Source organism: Diospyros lotus, chromosome 2 (genome assembly GCF_014633365.1).
Source record: "Diospyros lotus cultivar Yz01 chromosome 2, ASM1463336v1, whole genome shotgun sequence".
NCBI classification, from domain to species: Eukaryota; Viridiplantae; Streptophyta; class Magnoliopsida; order Ericales; family Ebenaceae; genus Diospyros; species Diospyros lotus.
Window position 1 is genome coordinate 244,121 of NC_068339.1, and position 18,866 is coordinate 262,986.

Genomic DNA, 18,866 nt, shown 5'->3' on the forward strand with positions numbered 1-18,866 from the left:
GGATTTTCCGTGATTTCTCAAACTAACGTAAATGAAGCACTGTCCAACATTTCGTGTTTTGGGAAGTAAAAACATTTAGTCCTAAATCAAATTGATATATATATATCTATATATATTTAAACAAAATAAAAAATTGGAAAATTATGTTTTTTTATCTCAGAAAATGAGAAAATGTTAAAAATGTGTTCATCAATATTATTAAGGTCTAATTTTATTTGTAGCCTTTTGTTTATGTTATAAAAAATTAAAAATGCGGGTCAAGCGAACGACCAGTAAATAATATTAGTATTAATGATGAAAATAAAATATTTTCGAAAATTGTTTTTAGTTAATATCAGGAATAGTATAATTATTTAATGGAGTGAAACCTAGGGTGCGTGGGTGGGGTGGGGGCGTTGGGAAGGGGCTGCTTCTCTTTGTATGATGGGCGGCGGCGGCGGAGTTGAGATGGAAATTAAGGTTTCCGAGGAGGAGGAGGTCGAGGAGGAGGAGAAGATGGTGAAGATTGGATCTTACGGAGGGACGGTGAGAAAGATATGGTCATCATCCACATCTTCTTCTTCTTCTAGTGCAAATTATGCAGCAGCCGAGGAGACCATGCTTCTGTGGGGAATTCAACAGCCTACACTCTCCATCCCCAACGCATTCGTATCCCACTCCTCTCTCCAACTCCACCTCGACGCTTGCGGCCGCTCTCTCTCCCTCCTTCAATCCCCTTCTTCCTTGGTTCGTTTTTCCTCCTGCTCTTTTTCTATTATTTATTTACTTTATTTTATTTTTGGGTGATTGTTTGGTTGCTTGGTCGGTTTAATGCCGAATGCTCCCAAATTGCTGTCCAAATATCATATCAAGCACTCTGCTCTGTGCAACAGGTTTTGTTTTTTATGCTTTAGAATTCCAGATACCACTTGTTCATGAATAAGAATTTGCATTAGTTGGTTGGTAGGATATGTTCGTTGACTCCGTGCAGTTAAATAGTTGTATTTGAGTTTTATGATTAGCACAAATAACTTGAACAGGAATATGTGATTTGGCTAACAGCCTCCTATAGTATTGTATAATTCCTGATACGAGTGATTCGTAAATAAAATTGTAAATTAGTTACTTCTTGGACCATGCATTCTCCTTGTTACATGCTATGATAATTTGTTGATCTTTGACTTTTTGAAATTTTAGGGGACTCCCGGAGTAACTGGAGCAGTGGTTTGGGACAGCGGGGTTGTACTAGGAAAGTTCTTAGAGCATGCTGTGGAATCAGGGACAACGATTCTTCAAGGAAAGAAAGTTGTTGAATTGGGATCGGGCTGTGGATTAGTTGGGTAATACTAACATCTTTTCATCTCAAATTCCACTCTTGTCATATATGATACTCTGAACAAACTGAATTGTCTGTTATCCTGTCATGAAATGGATTTTAACTGTGGGAGGCAAAAATTACATTGCCAATACATTTGATGTTATAGGATTTCATCAATCAACATTCTTGGTGTGATGCATTGAGTGTGGAGATCAAGATGAGGTTTCAAACTTAGGATGTACTTTAATTAGCATCTTGTTAGGATTCGACATGGTCCATAAACTCAATATTGTAGGACTTCATCAGAATTCTTGATCTGATTCATTGCTGATGAAGATAAAAACAAGATTTCAAACTTAAAAGATTTTAATTTAGTTAAATTCTTATCAGGAGATCTGTATCAGTTTGAAACCTGGCCTTGATCTCCATCAATCAACAGCCCTGTGTTCTGGCCTGTTCTTCACTTGAGGTGTAAAGCATTTGCTAGGATTTTTCTTTGTTTGTTTCTGAACAGTAATCCTTGCAAGTCTTTTCTTCTACTAATCATGCTTTTATCCTTTGTGTTTCCAGTTCAATTGCTGCTCTTTTGGGTGCTGAAGTTATTCTTACTGATTTGCCGGATAGATTGAGGCTACTGAAAAAGAACATTGAAACTAATCTGTATGGAGATGTCCGTGGTTCTGCAGTAGTGAGTGAACTCATTTGGGGAGAGGAGCCCGATGCGCAGCTGATTGAACCGTTACCCAATTATGGTACAGAAATCTTAATTCTTCGTTTCCTCTTAAGACATACTACTACTACTACTAAGTTGCTGCACTTTTAAATATTAGGTAATAGATGCAAATGCAGTTGACATTTCATGGAGAAGGTCTCCCATCCTTCTTAGCTTGCTTTTTTTGGTCTCAAGTGGTTATCAGGTTTCTTCAAAAGGCTGAGCGATTGTAGCATTATCTTAAGAGCCAAAGACCTGCTTTAATATGTAAGCTTGGCATATGGTGAGATAGAATTTTCAGGGAAAATCCACTTATAAGCAAGCTGGATTTTATAGTATAGGGTCGTGTTGTGTTTCACTTGATTAAATTGTGCATAACATATTGCAGTTTTACGCATCTTTTGTGTAGCTGACAAGGTAATTTGTGACAGTTCTAAACAAATGAGGTTTTAAAATGACACCTCTTTTTGTCTCTAGATTTTTTTATGGTGTGTTTTGACCTATGGAATTAGTGTGTGTTTACTTGGCAACGTAGCCTTCTGTTGTTCTGGGCCAAGTACAGAATGTTGTATGAGTTCTCAAGTTAAAAGTTATTCTGAATTTGGGAGTTCTGTAATTTTATGTAGTGCTAGTCCCTTAATTCTTTTTTATTGATTTAGTTTCGTTCTTATCTTGGACAAAACAAGTATTGGGTTCGGATGTAATTTATAGTGAAGAAGCTGTGATGGACTTGTTGGCCACTCTACTAGAACTTTGCGGGAATCAAACGACGATTATTTTGGCAGGAGAACTTCGAAATGGTAAAATTTGTGCGCTGTTTTCTTCAAGCGATATTTGTTTGATGTGTGTATATGATGCTGAATCTAAATATTCCTTTCTTTTTTTTTTTTTTTTCTGGGGAGCAGATGCTGTTCTTGAATACTTTATAGAATGTGCATTGGAGGAATTTACCATTGGACGTGTGGACCAGTCACAATGGCATCCAGATTATTGCAGTCCACGAGTTGTGCTATACGTTTTGGTGAAGAAGTAATTGAAGCAATGGGGGAAGAGAGATGAGACCACTAATGAGATCCCACTGGCCATCTTCATTGATTGGAGTGAAGACCAAGGGTGGCGAAGGAGGGTAGGGCAGGGCAGCGGGGAGTAGGGAAAGAGATCGGATTGGTCTTTTTTATTAGAGAAAGCACGAAATATTGCAACAATCACCAGACTGTTGTTGTAGGCTTGATTATTGGGTGTTTAAAATGATTGCAATTACCGGCGAGATGCCCAGTGCTCTCACATACCATTGGGAAGGATTCAAAATGCTGTTTTTATTTATTTATTTATTTATAAATATTACTCTAATTTACATGTCAACGGATTTGAAATTTGTGTCAGAGCTAATTTTTTTGGTAAATGCTAGGTAAATACATAAAAATTTGTGAAAAGTATATTTGAACTCTAATTATAGTGATTGCGGAACATTTCTTTTCAATTAATCCTTAAAAATGATGACCTTTTTGTTATTTTTTGAAAACGTTTTTCTCTTAGCTAATCCTTAAAAACAACTCTTTTCGCATTTTTTTGAAAAAAAAATGCAAAATTCCTTAAAAAAAGAATTGTTGTTCGAATTACAAAAATTAAATATAATTCCCAAATTAAAAATAATCAGCCTCTGTGCACTAATATGAATTATTATGGATTCAACCAACCAACCAACCAAGAAGTCAAGAACCAACAAACCTACCTACCCACGCGCCCACCAAGGCCAACAAAGCAAGCCATCATACAATAAAGTGCTGGTTAGAATGGAATTTGGAATCACCAACTACGACGAGGTACCTACCTACCACTGCCAGTTACCCCAACCTCTTATTACTCTTTCCTTTCATATTCCGAAAGGAAATCCATCCATCTGGAAGGAGAAGATTAATATTACTAATAATATATAATACACATAATTACTTACTGTTAGGTTCCGGTTCCCCGTTTCTCTAAAACTAAAAATAAAGCGGCCGGCAGCGGGATGTCCTCGTCTTCTTCGTCGTCGTCTTCTTCAGCTAAACATCCTGCTCCTGCTCCTGCTCCTGCTCGAGCTCCAGGGGTCATTACCTGTAAAGGTACGTACCATCCCTCGCTCCACTTTCTATTATTATGCTTCATTTCCTCTATCCTCTCTCTTAATTATTATATATACATCTTCTCTTCTTCATCTTGTTCTTTTTTCCTATTCATTTTTCTGTTTTGCTATCTACTAGTCTTAACCTACATTACATTTCGTTTTCTTTTTTCTGCAGATATTTTGTATCTATGTTTGTGTTAAGTCTCCCATCGTATGCGCCATTTCATTTTGTTTTAAATTAAACCCAAAAAAAAACAATCTCTATTGGATTTTCTAAATCCATTCTATTTGGGGCAATTTTTTTTTTTGCAGCGGCGGTGGCATGGGGAGCTGGCGAGGCATTGGTAATGGAGGAGGTGGAAGTCAGCCCAGCTCACCCAATGGAGATACGAGTGAAGGTGGTTTGCACCTCCCTCTGTCGCAGTGATCTCACTGCTTGGCAATCTCAGGTTCTCTCTCTCTCTCTCTCTCTCTCCCCCGGCCCTTCAATGCTCCCACCTTTTAACCTGATTAACCTTGTCCAGGATGATATTTCTAATAACCTGCAGAAGCAACTCATTATGTTTATTTCATTGTTCTACGATCCATAACCAGAAGCAATACTCATTATCTTAATTTTATTTCTTTCTCACTCTCACTGTGACTGGTAAAAGATTAAAAGACTTGACATCCTGCAGAAAGCAGGGATCCGTTGCTCTTGGGGGCAAACAAAGAACACCATTCTGCAAGCTGTGGCAGATGGATTTGTTCTAGGGCTGGTTTTGGTCAGTTTTGTGCCTGTGATAAAATTTTGGAATTTTAAATTCTTAAAGAAATATATGACTTGGAATTAGTGGTGGTGGTAAAGCCATGCAATTTTAAATGCAAGAAGAATGCACCACGAACTTTTAAAGATTTTGAAATGCTGTAAAATGGGTAAAGTTTCATGTTCTTTAAGTAAGGAAACCATAGTTTGTGGGTTCTATTTTGGGCTGTGAAGAATGCCTGTTATAAAGGGCTTGCTGGTTTTCTTTGAGTGCTAGGTTGATTAGATATAGCTACAGGGTTCAAGAAGCTCTGATATCCAGTAAATTGAGGAGAAGACATGTCCGAACAACATCCACAAAATTCCTAGTAAAATTAAAAGTTCCTCAAATGATTGTGGAAACTTCTAAGAACTGAAAATGTTAGATAACTTCACGAGTGTATTTACTATTTAAGTCATTATGATTTTAATAGTATTTTGCCTCATTACCTAGAATTTTATATAACACAATCTAAACAAACATAACACCTGATTAATTTTTTTTTTTATTAAAAAATGGATTAATTCAACATGAAAAAGGACACATGGGTTCCTATTCAGTCCATCTCTAACATAGTGCAACTTATCAACAAAATATAATATCTACAAGTTAGCTGTAGATTAAGACAATCTGAAGGAGAAGATAAAACAACGATAAGACTCTTTTTGCCATTCTCAACTTAACGTCTCAGAAGACTGCAAAATTTGGGAGTTTCTCTATTCTTTACATATTTGCTCCTTGGACTTCCTATAGAATACATCATAGCTGAATCTCGTCTTCATTACCATGAATGGGGCCTAGCAAGCCCAACGCCCATTTGCTTTGCCTGAACCTCTTTTCAGGCTGAGCTTGTGTGAGTTTTGACTAAGCTTTGCTCCATTACAAAGTTACACCTAACTTCAAATTTGGGCAAAGATTGGGTCATGGTCAGTGTAGCCTAAAGTAAGCCCTGCGTGATTTTGATATACTATCTGTAAATTAATGTGTTAGGATTAAATATTAATATGTTTATATTTTTGAAAGTAGAAGCTAATCATTGAACATGGCTAGCCCAAACTCTAGGTTGAAAACAGGGTCTACAAGCAAGCTCAGCAAATGTTGCATTTTGCAAATAAGCATCTTCAATAGTTGGAGAGGCACATCCAGTTTAGTTACCTGTGATCCATCTAGTAAAGAGTATAATGAACCATAATACCTCATTGTCATTAAACCTTTAATCCTACTAGGAGGGATTAGCTACACGAATTCTAGCTCTTTAGTCTTCTCTATCTATAGCCATATCTACTGTAAGTCCAGCCCATGATATCTGACAGGTTGAAAAATATCTTGAACATGTATTTAATATTAATAAGCAATGAATTTGATGCATTTTATTTTAATGAATCCTGACTTGATATTTCCAAAAGCACGCCCTACTCTTTGCTTTTTGAATGTATTAAAGTTACAATAACTCAAACAAGATATTATCTTTTATTTACTACCTTTGAGCTTTACTTATTTTCCCTTCATGATTTAGTAATCATCCACTTATTGTGAAATTCCTTCCATTGAAGTAATTTGATTGAAAACATTCACTTCAACTGCTTAAGATATTTGTAGAAAAATAAAGAACCATGCCGGAACATAAAGAATATAGCATGAAATTGATTATTTGGCATCAAGCCAAGCATTGGAATCTGTCACAAAAGTTTCTCTTACTTCTCACTTGGTTAATGGATGCTATTGTATTGAAAATTATTTGAGATTTTAGTGATCCTTTTTTCATTTTTACCTCCTCTATTTTCTCACATCGTTTCTTTATCTTTTATATTGGATAGGTCTTATATACTCTTCATTTACCTATTTTCTATTTAACTAGATCTTTCAAGTTTTCATGCAATGAATTTACAATTGTTGTAAGAAACTCTAAAGAACTTATGCTTTTGTGCAGGCACCTACACCAATATTTCCTCGGATTTTTGGCCACGAAGCATCAGGGTCATTTCTATATCTTTTCATTTGTGTCCTATAGACCAAAGAAATATAAATGAAATTTTAACATTGTCTTATAAATTATCCCCATCTAGATGTAGATACCATTGTTCAATGAGTTTCCTTAGTATAATTCAATTGGAATATTGAACTCTTTCAAGAAACAAAAAAACTCCAAGTTTTTTGATAAGTAGCGGTAGGGTTGTTCAAATAAGGAGCAGGACCAGGTTTGGAGCCTTGTTCCTTTCCATATCATGTAGCATACTTGGGTCAGAAGGAACTTGAGAGCCTTAACAGGGTTGAGAGTAAGTATTGTTGTAAGGTGTTGGTGAAAAATGAGTATAGAACAGAGGGAAGAATCTAAATCTTTAAAGATTAATTTTATTCAATCGTAAACTTCAATTTACACAGCAAAAATGTAAACTGAAATAAAAAATAACTTCCTAATATTAAGCCATAATTAAAAACATAAAGTATTCCCTAAAGACTTGATTTGTTGACCTATTATTCAGCAACTTCCTAACTGAAGCACTAAGGCACGTTGCCAACAAATCTTCTCCTTGCTTTAGTAGTTGCAGATGCAAATTTTTAATTTTTGCATGTCTTAGATATAGCATATGGGCATTTTATGGTTTATGGTTATGAGGCATAGGTATGGTTTGGGGCATAGGCATGAATATGATTTTGAGTAGAGTTAAAATAACTCCTCCTCCTCCGGTTGGCTATTTATTGCTGCTTTGGTTTCGTTTTGTTGTTGATTTTGGCATACTCTCTCCACATGACCCAATTGATCACACTTATTGCATTTGACATCTGGTCTCCACCAACACTTGTTCTTTGGATGATTTGTCTTTTTACAATAAGGGCAAGTAGGATGATTTCCCTCATTGTTCTTCATTGACTTTGCTTGAAAAACCCTTTCAACAGATCCTTCTTGCCTTATAAGCCTCCTTTGTTCTTGTGCCTGTAAAGCATTTAGCAATTCTGTCTTAACAGATCTTTAGTGTTTTCCAGAGCTAAGATTGTAGCTTCAAATCTTTCTGAAATAGTAACAAGAATTTTTGCACAATTCTTAAATCAGTAAACTCTAAATCTAACAACCTGACCTTGTTGACAATGCTCAGAAGTTTGTTTGAATACTCTTTTATAGTTTCAGACTCCTTCATCTTTTGCATTTCAAATTCCTTTATTAAATTTAAGACCTGTATGCCCTTTATTCTTTCATTCCTAACATACTCACTTTTAAGGAAGTTCCATACCTCAAAAGTTGATTTCAAAGTCATTATCCTTGTAAAGATGGATGATGAAACTGCAGCAAAAAGAGTAGCTCTGGCCTTGGACTTTTTTTACTTTCTCTCCTTGTGGTTCCTCATTTGTGTCACCGTGGGATTCTTAGGTAGTGGAGGAACTACATACTCCTCTTCAACAGCCTCCCATAGATCATTAGCCTCTAGGTGTGCTTCCATTCTTGCAGACCAAACATGGTAGTTTTCACCACAGAAAACTGGTGGTGCAAGGGCCGTAAATGGCACTTTCGAATCCATTGATGTAGAGAAGCAAGTGTTTTGCGGAATTTGTGTGCGGTTGATGTTCTTAACTTTGGCTATGGATCACAAGTCCCTTAAGAATGAGGGCTCTGATACCATTTGTTGGTGAAAAACGAGTATAGAACAGAGGGAAGAAGCTAAATCTTAAAGATTAATTTTATTCAATCGTAAACTTCAATTTATACAGCAAAAATGTAAACTGAAATAAAAAACAACTTCCTAATATTAAGCCATAATTAAAAACATAAAATATTCCCTAAAGACTTGGTCTGTTGACCTATTATTCAGTAACTTTCTAACTGAAGCACTAAGGCACGTTGCCAACATAAGGGAACCATTATTGTTTCCCTGTTTTGGTAGATTGGAGAAGTTTCTTGCTTGTTTCTGATGTCTTTCTTTTGTTTGGTTAATAATCTTCTGTTATTTGTTGTAAATAGGATTATGCCTTTATTTTATAAATGGGTCACCCCCTTTTAGCATTCTACTTGTTATACCAGTTTAACAACAACAATCACAAGCCTTAATCCCTCTTGGTGGGCCTGGTTACATGAGTTCTAGACCTTCAATCAACTTTATCTGTGACCATATAAAAAACAAAACTAGCACAAAAACTTGGTGACTTGACTTGTGTTTCAACATGCATATCAACTTGTCCTTTTAAAAAAACTCAAACATGCCTAATCTAGGCATATAGACTCTACACACTTATCATATGCCTATCACACGATATGCAAATGTGGGTCTCCACTTGTCAGCTTAAAGAAGTGATCATGAATTCAAATTGAACTGGATCATGGGGACCACCATGGCAGATAGGCGTCTGCCCAATTCATAAGCGAATGGCTTGAGTAGGAAACACGGTATCACAACAAATTAGCACTATCTGACCTATGAAGGTAAATCTAGGGCTGCTGAGGTTATTGGTACCTGCAATGCTAGAGTCTAGAGGTCTCATGACTTGCTAGCTCAAGAAAGAGTCCCACCTTGACATGACCAACTAGTGTTAAGTGTTATAAGGCCAATTTGACAAGGAGATAGGGAGAGAGATCTATTTGCTTTCTAAACTGAGTAAAGTTTAATCCTATTAGAAATGAATTCTATAAGATAACAAGAACCTATAGGGCCTTTAACCCCGTTAAAGTTGTAGCTTATCTTGGCTAAGGCCCAAAGCTAGTTGGGCATATTTCTTATACTTGATAGACCAAATTTTAGGACATTACATCATCATCCTCTATATATTGAGGGCTCCAATTCTCGCAGGGAGAGAATTCCCAGGAATTTAACTTTTGGCTCCCTTTTCTTGATTACCCTACAATGTATTTTACCTTTGATATCTTAAGCTCTCTGGCACTTAAGACATTGTCAATCAACTTTTTTTTAGAACCTCTATACTCACACCTAACACCTTGGAAAAGCATGCATCCATCAGTTGTGTTAATAACCAGTATATAAGTTATTTGGACTCCTTTCTTTTCTAGCACCACACGACTTCTATAGGGACTTTGTCATAGAAATAGAGTTTGTAAATGGACACCAGGAATTTTTTTTTTGTTTTTTTTCTTTTACACACTTTTCTCTTCTGTGTGGACTGTGAAAAATTGTTTATTCTTCTTTGATATAACACAGTATATATATACTACTTATCAAATACCTATTTGGAATAAAGTATAAGTTGGCTGTTATTATTTTCCATATATCCTTAAAACATATATATTATTATGTTTTTGGCATTAGTGTCCCAACTTTTAGAGAATTGCTATGTTGGCATGCTTGAATGAAGTTGTACCAATGTTAGCATGCCCCTATCATGTTGTACCACCGTTTCATTTCCTTATTCATGTTCCTTAGATAGTTTTCCACAATGTCTTTTGATCCCAATGGGGGATTCACATTAAAGGAAAAGATGCATGTAATGTTATAGAGTAATATAAGATCTAGAAAGGGGAAACAGTACGTCTAAGTAACTCATCTTTGCCATGGATAGTTTAGTGAAATACTTTATTCTCCTTTTCAAGCCTCTATGTGCACCGTGAGATTGGAGAAGCTATCAAAACTCATATGAATGGCATGGTTTGATGAGTTCAAGTTCCATCTTGTTCCTTGAGGTTATGCTGATGGTGATGGAAGACCACGGTGGCTGAGGGATGGACCTATCACTGGTTTCCTGTTCTAGAAAATCCACCTTCATACATTAAAAGACTTGTATGATGAAATACTACTGATCCTCATATCTATGCCATCTACTTAGTACCTAAATCAATTGATTTTGCTTGCTTAAGAAATTCTTTCAAACCATTATCAGTTCTGTTCGATAGATCTCTTCATATATCATATATAAGGATGCATCCTGCAAGAACAACTTGACCATTCATGACAACATGACTCGTAGTTTTTGGCATTGTCTTTTCTCTTTTGAGTTTAGTGGGATAGAACATCTGAATGATGTCATGCTATATTGTATGGACTGTGGGATGACAAGTAGCTTGCTTGACAATGTCATGCTATATTGTGTGAACTGTGGGATGTAAGAACCTAAATTGGACTGCTTGAAGTTCGTGTAATCTTCAAATAGCTTTCATATTCAAAATATTAATTTTGTTTATTAAAATCTAGTAATCTTAATTTGTTCTACCAAACCCAACCAAAAAAAAATTAAAAAATGCTGAATTTCAAGAGGCAAGTTGCAGGATCGTTGAGAGCGTTGGGGAAGGAGTGACTGAATTTGAAGAGGGAGATCATGTGCTTACACTATTTACAGGAGAATGCATGAGATGCAGACAGTGTACCTCAGGTAAAAGCAACATCTGCCAAGTACTGGGATTGGAAAGGAGAGGCTTAATGCACAGTGATCAAGGCGTGCGCTTCTCAGTAAAAGGGAGGCCCATCTATCATTATTGTGCAGTTTCAAGTTTCAGTGAGTATACAGTTGTGCATTCTGGATGTGCTGTCAAAGTCAGTTCAATTGCACCTCTGGACAAAATATGCCTTCTTAGCTGTGGGGTTGCTGCAGGTATAATTTCTCACAAACTTATGTTGTCATCAAGTCACAGTATCTCCGCCTTGTATTCTTTTGTTTCTTTGCCTGCTTTTAATATGTGTTGAATTGTGCTTTTGCTTATTGCTTCCAATTCCAGAATCATATATTTTTGCCCATATTTTTCTGAATGGCAAAAGTGTATATAATTGAGTTCAAAAGGACACATTAACAGGGAAAACACTGTAAAAATGATTTTCACCTATAAAATTGTACCACTCTAATCATTAATAAAGTAAAAAGCAAACATTCCATGCATGATTTTCTACTTAAACATGATAAACATAAGTCATGTTTTGGTGAATGAATATTGTTCTGGATTGAATGTATTTTACATTAGAGCTTATGGTAGGTTCATTTTGTTTTTTTTAACTTGGGAGGATAATTTGCCAGCATACCCGAACTACAGGCTTCAAGGTTTGGGATACATCTGTCATTGGAGGCAGTTATATCATCTAATTGTTTTGTCATTTACTACTTTCTTATGAGTTTAGACATATCAAGACTTCAAGGTTAGATGGACCAAATTCTTTGCTAAGCTTGGTTACAAATGACTCTTAAAATGGATAATTCATACAACACAACAAGAACAGAACTAAGCCTCGATACTAGGTGGGAGTGGCTAGACACTAGCACTCCGTTTTGTCTCTATCCGCAACCACATCTTCTGTAAGCATATTCTATGTGATGCCTAAGAGTTTTTAACAAGTTTTTTCTTTAGTCTTCCTCTTTTGCTACAAACTTCTTTTTTTCCATCCACTCTTCTTACAGCTGTGTCCATTAGTGATATTCTTTTCACATACTCAAACCCATACATCTTATATTCACAGGCGTCACTCCACTTTTATTACAGATATGACAAAAGACAGAAACACATGGAAGTTTAGAATTCATGCAGTCGATCTCACATAGTGGGATAAAGGCTGGATATGTTGTTGTTGTTGTACTTTCATTTCCAATTGTGGCTTCTTTTTTTTTGGTCACTGCCCTTAACATCTCCATCTCAATATGCTCAACTGTCCAAAATTCCGCTTCATACAACAACATTAGTCTTATAGTCGTCTAATAAAACTTTCCTTTTAAGGTTGCATTTAGATGGAGGGATTTCAAATTTCGTCATTTGAAATTTTTATTTTAGAATGCTTGCATTTCAAATTCTTCTATTTTTGGGTTCAAATCCAAATGCAAGTGACCCTATCGATATGCAACGTAAAGCAATTTTACAATCGTATAAAATACTAGAAGCATCTTTCCACTTTAATCATCTTGCCTTGATTATATGAGTAATATCCTCAATAACACTTTTTTGAACACTTGATTTTTTTTTTTTTGCTATCATTTCATTTATTTAGTTTTTGACTTGTTTAACTTGACAAATAGTGGATAATTCTTTCCTTTTTGCTGTCACATGTATGAAGAGGTAGGGAAGTGGATTGTCTTCTCATTCATATCAGGAAATGTGGTCTTTTTGCCCCTATTTTTCTATTTTCATTTTTCTTGAGTGTTTAATAGATCAGTGGCAGAACTTTTCCACAAGCTGAAGCAACGTAGTGTTGGTGTATATTCATGGAAAGCATAAAGAAATCTAAATGATATGAATTTTCAGCTTTATGGGATGCTTTTCCGGTTTAGAGCTCATTCCTGATAAGTTTTCTGCTTGTATAAAGATCAGTATATTTGTATGGACATTACTCCAGGACTTAGTTTCTTTCAGGCCTTGTTTTGCTTTGCTCTTTCAAATACTTTTATTTCACAAGCAACTTGATTAAATTATTCTACGTGTATGATTGAGAAAAGTTGTTAGTTTGGAATGAGAAGAATTTTTTATTGGGCATGCATTATTAGGTCTGGGTGCAGCGTGGAAGGTTGCTGATGTAGCTGGAGGTTCAACAGTTGTCATTTTCGGTCTTGGAACTGTTGGCCTTGCTGTAAGGATGTAATACCTTACCATCTATATTTTCCCAAGATGTACTTCTGTTAGCCACGTCAATGATATTTTATTTTATGAATAGGTTGCACAAGGTGCTAAACTAAAGGGAGCATCTAGAATAATTGGAGTGGATACTAATCCTGAAAAGAGTGAAAAAGGTATCATTAGTTCTGCTCCTATATTATTAATTTGTAAGGGTTACTACATTTGAAATTCTCTAAGAATTTCACAATCTTCTGTTGTTGCAGCAAAGCTTTTCGGGGTAACAGAATTCATCAATCCAAATCTGTATGATGAACCAATTCAACAGGTAGTTATTTAACTAAATAGAAGAATCATAAATTCAATAAAGAGGTCAACAGACAATAAGAGTACCAGGAGTGACAGGATAGGATCCATCAAAGATGATTGAAGTTTGGAAACCAATTAAAGAATTCTTTAATATGATACATCCATTAAAAAAAAAAAAAGAAGAAGTTTGTTTTTTAAGAGTTGAATATATGCATCTGCACACAAATTTAAACTCTAATTTGAATGCTGCAGTCATATTATTACAAGTTGAACTTTCTTCAGGTTGTTAAGCGGATTACAGATGGAGGGGCCGACTACTCATTTGAATGTATAGGAGACACAGGAATGATAACTGCTGCTCTACAGTCATGTTGCGATGTAATTCTTGTTACATCCCTTGTTTGATTATTGAATGAAAATTGTTATTAATTCTACTTATATTTTCTATTGTTTGTTTGTGATTTCAATAGGGATGGGGATTGACTGTTACCCTTGGTGTACCAAAAGTGAAACCAGAAATCACAGCTCACTATGCATTGTTTCTTACTGGGAGAACATTGAGGGGATCACTGTTTGGAGGGTGGAAACCAAAATCTGATCTTCCTTTATTGGTGGACATGTATTTAAGAAAGGTAAGAAAACACCACCTGATCATTTCGTACCATTGCAATAATTTGACTACCTGATCATTTCGTACCATTGCAATAATTTTTCTCTCCATTCTGAAGACACCACCTGGCTATACTCTCTTATAGCTAGATAACAGAAGACCCACTGGAAGTTTGGTGGTAGGCCACTAGTAGGTTGGTCGGGATGCACAGGTGTGGTTTCACTGATAAAAGGGTCATCATTATGTCCTTTACAAGTAAGTGGAGAATGGGGGAAGGGAGACTTCATCGTGGTTTCCAATGGATGGGGTTTGTCTATCTATATTAAAGCTTTGCTAGGTAAAACATTGTAGAGATTTGGATGGCAGAGTGCTGGTTTGTGGAAGAATGATGCGGCACTGACATTTTGTTGTAGTAGAAGCTAGGTTCGAAATTGTTCTAGAGGATGTAAGGTTTTTACCCTTACAAGGGAAAACACAAGATTCTTGAATGCCCTCTATGGATATTACAACTCTTAATATAAGATTTCAAATGTGTATTTTGCCAAAATAGAAAATGTAAGAAATAGATGAGGTAGTGGATGTAAAGAGAATAGGGGATAGGATTATTATGGTGAAGATTAGTCTAGGAAGAATGACTATGAATATCTTTAGTACATATGCACCACAAGCGGGGTTAGGTGATGAGATAAAAGCAAAATTCTGGGAGGACCTAGAGGGACTCATACAAATGATACCAAGAGGAGAAAAAGTGATTATAGGAGGTGACTTAAATGGGCACGTGGGTAGAGACAGAAACGGATATAGAGAGGTACACGGAGGGTATGGATTCGGAGAAATTAATAATGAGGGTAAATCTATCCTAGATTTTGCTATGGCATATGGGCTCATTATAACCAATACTAGGTTCAAAAAACGGGACGAACACTTAATCACATATAAAAATATCATCTCAAGCACCCAAATAGATTACTTTCTCATGAGACAAGAGGATCGGTTATGTTGTAGGAATTGTAAGGTGATACCGGGAGAGTGTTTGACTACTCAACATAGACTTCTAGTACTTGACGTCCAAGTAAGAAATTGGAAGAGAAAAAATCACATAAAACAAAATCCAAGAATCAGGTGGTAGAATTTAAAAGGGGAGAAACAACTAATCTTCAAAGAAAAATTAAGGGGTAGAAGGGAATGGAATGGAGAAAGACAGACAAACCAAATGTGGAAAGAAATGGCTAATGCTCTGAGAAGCACGGCAAAGGTAGTCCTTGGAGAGACAAATGGTAGAGCCCCTAACCTTAAGGAGTCTTGGTGGTGGAATGAAGAGGTACAATTGAAAATTAAAAATAAGAAAACTTGCTATAAGACGGTATATCAATGCAACAATGAAGAAAATCAAAAAAATTATAAAAAAGCAAAAAAGGCAGCAAAAAGAGCTGTTAGTGAAGCAAGGTCAAAAGCATATGAGAATCTATATAAACGACTTGATACAAAAGATGGAGAAAGGGATATATATAAATTAGCTAAAGCAAGGGAAAAAAAACACGGGATTTAAATCAAGTGAAATGCATAAAAGATGACAATCAAAATGTTTTAGTAAATGAGGGAGCGATTAAGGAGAGATGGAAGGAGTATTTCACAAAATTATTCAATGATGGTGGTGACACAAGAGTTAGGTTGGGACATCTTAGTAACTCTGAAGGGAATGTGAGCTACACATTCTATCGACGCATAAGTTCAAATGAAATAAGGCAAGCATTAAAAAAGATGAAAAATCATAAGGCAGTGGGACTAGATAATATACCAATAGAAGCATGGAAATGCATGGGAGAAGAGGGCATCTCCTGGCTAACGCAACTATTTAATGCCATCCTTAAATCAAAAAAGATGCCAGATGAGTGGAGGAAGAGTACTTTGGTTCCTATATACAAGAACAAAGGAGATGTTCAAAACTGTGAAAATTATAGAGGAATTAAGTTAATGAGTCATACCATGAAACTCTGGGAGAGAGTAATAGAGCAGAGGCTCAAAAAGGAAACAAAGGTGTTAGAAAATCAGTTTGGTTTCATGCCTGGTAGGTCAACAATGGAAGCTATATATTTACTAAGGCGTCTAATGAAAAGGTATCGAGATCATCAGAAAGACCTACATATGGTGTTTATAGATCTAGAAAAGGCCTATGATAGGGTCCCTAGAGAAGTATTATGGAGAGTTTTAGAGAAGAAATGAGTCAAAATAGCCTATATACAAGCCCTTAAGGACATGTATCATGGTGTAGAGACAAGGGTCAGAACATGCGGAGGGGATACTGAACCATTTACAACTACAATAGGACTGCATCAAGGTTCTGTACTAAGTCCATACTTATTTGCCCTAGTAATGGATGAACTCACTAAAGATATTCAGACAGATGTGCCATGGTGTATGCTATTTGCAGACGACATAGTGTTGGTGGATGAAACAAAAGAAGGAATGAACACTAAGCTTGAGTTGTGGAGAAACAATTTAGAATATAAGGATTTAAATTAAGTAGAAAGAAAACAGAATATATGGAATGCAAATTTAGTAAAAATGCAAGAGTGGATGATGTTATAATAAAATTAGAAGACCAAATCTTACAAAGAAAAGACCATTTTCGATATTTGGGATCAGTGATTCAAAAAGATGGAGAAATCCATGAGGATGTCGCACATAGAATTAAGGCAGGTTGGCTAAAATGGAGAAATGCATCGGGGGTGTTATGTGATGGTAAAATCCCATTAAAATTGAAAGGAAAATTTTATAGGACAGTTATAAGACCAGTCTTGCTGTATGGCTCAGAATGTTGGGCAGTCAAATACCAGCATGAGCAAAAGACGAGTGTAGCGGAGACGAGGATGTTAAGATGGATGTGCGGACATACAAGAAAGGATAAAATTAGAAATGAAGTTATTCGTAATAAGGTAGGAGTAATGCCAATTGAAGAGAAGATGAGAGAGACTAGACTAAGATGGTTTGGTCATGTGAGAAGGAGACTAAGAGATGCTCCTGTGAGAAGAGTTGATGAAATGGAACAATTAGTCACAAAAAGAGGTAGAGGTAGACCTAAGAAGACTTTGGGAGAGACATTAAAATTTGATATGAAATATATGGATCTAAATGAGGATATGACAAAAGACAGAAATACATGGAAGTCTAGAATTCATGTAGCCGACCCCACATAGTGGGATAAAGGCTGGATATGTTGTTGTTGTAGAAAATGTAAGAAATAGGAAAATTTACTAAAATTAAGATAATTGAATTAAGGTCAAATCTAGTTCTAAAAGTGAATAGAAAGCTAGGAAAAAAATCTACACAAAATTAGAATCCTCTAGGGTTAGATATCTTTACAACAATAATTAGCAAAAAGGTCAATGTTCTTCTTTCAGGACCCTAATCAATGAAATTTGGCTGAAAACGATTGTACATCACTGCTTTAGCGGTGAGTATTTATCATTAGGCTGTCTACAAGGGTACTACTTGTAAAACATCATACTTCATCAAACAAAATTATGAAGACTTGGCCCCTTGTTACTAATTGCTCTAATCTAACTAAAACCTAGAAAGAAGTTGGAAAAGATGCATGATGCCATTCTTATCCTTGTGTGATTGATTATTTATCATTTCCTACAAATTGATGATATATGAATTTCTTTTTTTTTTCCCCCTAGTTTTGCTGAGTGATGATATATGGATTTCACTTGGCAATTTGTGCACAGGAAATCCAGATTGATGAGTTTATCACACATAATCTGCCATTTGAAGAAATTAACAGAGCATTTGATCTCATGAGAGAAGGGAAGTGTTTGCGCTGTGTTATCCACATGCCAAAGTAGTGTTCTTAGTCCAGGTGTAAAAATACACTCTCCAGAGTGATGCTGGCTGGTTATATTTTTTGTGGAAAATGGCCTTTGGAGGATAAGTTGCGGCGCAAATGCAGGTTGTTTCATATTTTTCAGTTGTGGCACTAATGTTGTCATACATGTGCAGAGCATGTTAATGCGATCCAAATTGAGAAAAGATTGGCATGTTTTCTAGGATGGGGATTCATTATGAGACTAATTTGAGCTTATTATGCCTTTTTGTTTGTTGTAATTTGTGGGAAACTGATCCATTGAACACCAACTGAAGGTGGTTCCAGTTCAGGAGCATCGAAGGTTATGCCTGTTTGGTTTGAAGTTCCCTTGACAGCATTTTTTAAGTGGTACACCCAAAATGCCCTATTATTGGATCATGAAAATGATTAGGATTCACGCTTCTAAGATTCCTGACGCAAGGTTTCTTAGGCTGCCAACCTGTCTTTAGCAAGCAATCCTTGGCTCAGCTTAAGCATGACAATGAATTGGATTCCAGCTTTAACTATTGACTGAGGTTACTTATGCTTTGGATAACAATTCATTAACATTACAGATAAAGCTTGAATCATAAAACGATTGCAACACTGGTGCTTCGGGAGGCCTCTTTATTGGGTTTAATGGGTGGCCAAATTCGAAAAAAAAAAAAGAAAAAAAAGTGATGGTTAAGCTAAAAGCCAAGGAGCTGCGGCATTTGGAAAGTGCTATATATGTAC

At 36.0% G+C, this 18,866-nt stretch overlaps 2 protein-coding genes across 5 annotated transcripts; both read left to right on the forward strand.

Moving 5' to 3' along the window:
- The first annotated feature begins 371 nt into the window (after positions 1-371).
- On the forward strand, positions 372-3,391 carry LOC127795140 (uncharacterized). 3 transcript variants are annotated; one of them, XM_052326616.1, is made up of 5 exons: positions 372-726; positions 1,177-1,319; positions 1,868-2,049; positions 2,669-2,809; positions 2,915-3,391. In XM_052326616.1, the coding sequence occupies exons 1-5, from the start codon at positions 421-423 to the stop codon at positions 3,040-3,042; spliced, it is 900 nt and encodes a 299-aa protein (XP_052182576.1). In that variant the 5' UTR covers positions 372-420; the 3' UTR covers positions 3,043-3,391. The 3 variants fall into 3 exon arrangements, with proteins under 3 accessions (XP_052182576.1, XP_052182579.1, XP_052182578.1); XM_052326618.1 differs by having other exon boundaries at positions 373-726; positions 2,696-2,809; XM_052326619.1 differs by lacking the exons at positions 2,669-2,809; positions 2,915-3,391 and adding an exon at positions 2,128-2,481.
- A 437-nt stretch (positions 3,392-3,828) lies between these two features.
- On the forward strand, positions 3,829-18,441 carry LOC127795138 (alcohol dehydrogenase-like 6). Of its 2 annotated transcripts, none has more exons than XM_052326613.1 (10): positions 3,829-4,114; positions 4,429-4,565; positions 6,832-6,878; positions 11,107-11,429; positions 13,299-13,381; positions 13,466-13,541; positions 13,632-13,693; positions 13,957-14,052; positions 14,145-14,306; positions 18,016-18,441. In XM_052326613.1, the coding sequence occupies exons 1-10, from the start codon at positions 4,021-4,023 to the stop codon at positions 18,130-18,132; spliced, it is 1,197 nt and encodes a 398-aa protein (XP_052182573.1). In that variant the 5' UTR covers positions 3,829-4,020; the 3' UTR covers positions 18,133-18,441. The 2 variants fall into 2 exon arrangements, with proteins under 2 accessions (XP_052182573.1, XP_052182574.1); XM_052326614.1 differs by lacking the exon at positions 3,829-4,114 and adding an exon at positions 4,305-4,327.
- Positions 18,442-18,866: the final 425 nt, after the last annotated feature.

What these genes read in the sequence shown, in the direction of transcription:
- LOC127795138 (XM_052326613.1), top strand. Translation starts at nt 4,021, where the DNA reads ATGTCCTCGTCTTCTTCGTCGTCGTCTTCTTCAGCTAAACATCCTGCT. An exon ending in TTTGGCCACGAAGCATCAGG is followed by an intron (nt 6,879 to 11,106) that starts GTCATTTCTATA and finishes GGCAAGTTGCAG; the next exon opens with GATCGTTGAGAGCGTTGGGG. An exon ending in TTGGAACTGTTGGCCTTGCT is followed by an intron (nt 13,382 to 13,465) that starts GTAAGGATGTAA and finishes TTTTATGAATAG; the next exon opens with GTTGCACAAGGTGCTAAACT.
- LOC127795140 (XM_052326616.1), top strand. Translation starts at nt 421, where the DNA reads ATGATGGGCGGCGGCGGCGGAGTTGAGATGGAAATTAAGGTTTCCGAG. An exon ending in TGAACCGTTACCCAATTATG is followed by an intron (nt 2,050 to 2,668) that starts GTACAGAAATCT and finishes TTATTGATTTAG; the next exon opens with TTTCGTTCTTATCTTGGACA. An exon ending in GGCAGGAGAACTTCGAAATG is followed by an intron (nt 2,810 to 2,914) that starts GTAAAATTTGTG and finishes TCTGGGGAGCAG; the next exon opens with ATGCTGTTCTTGAATACTTT.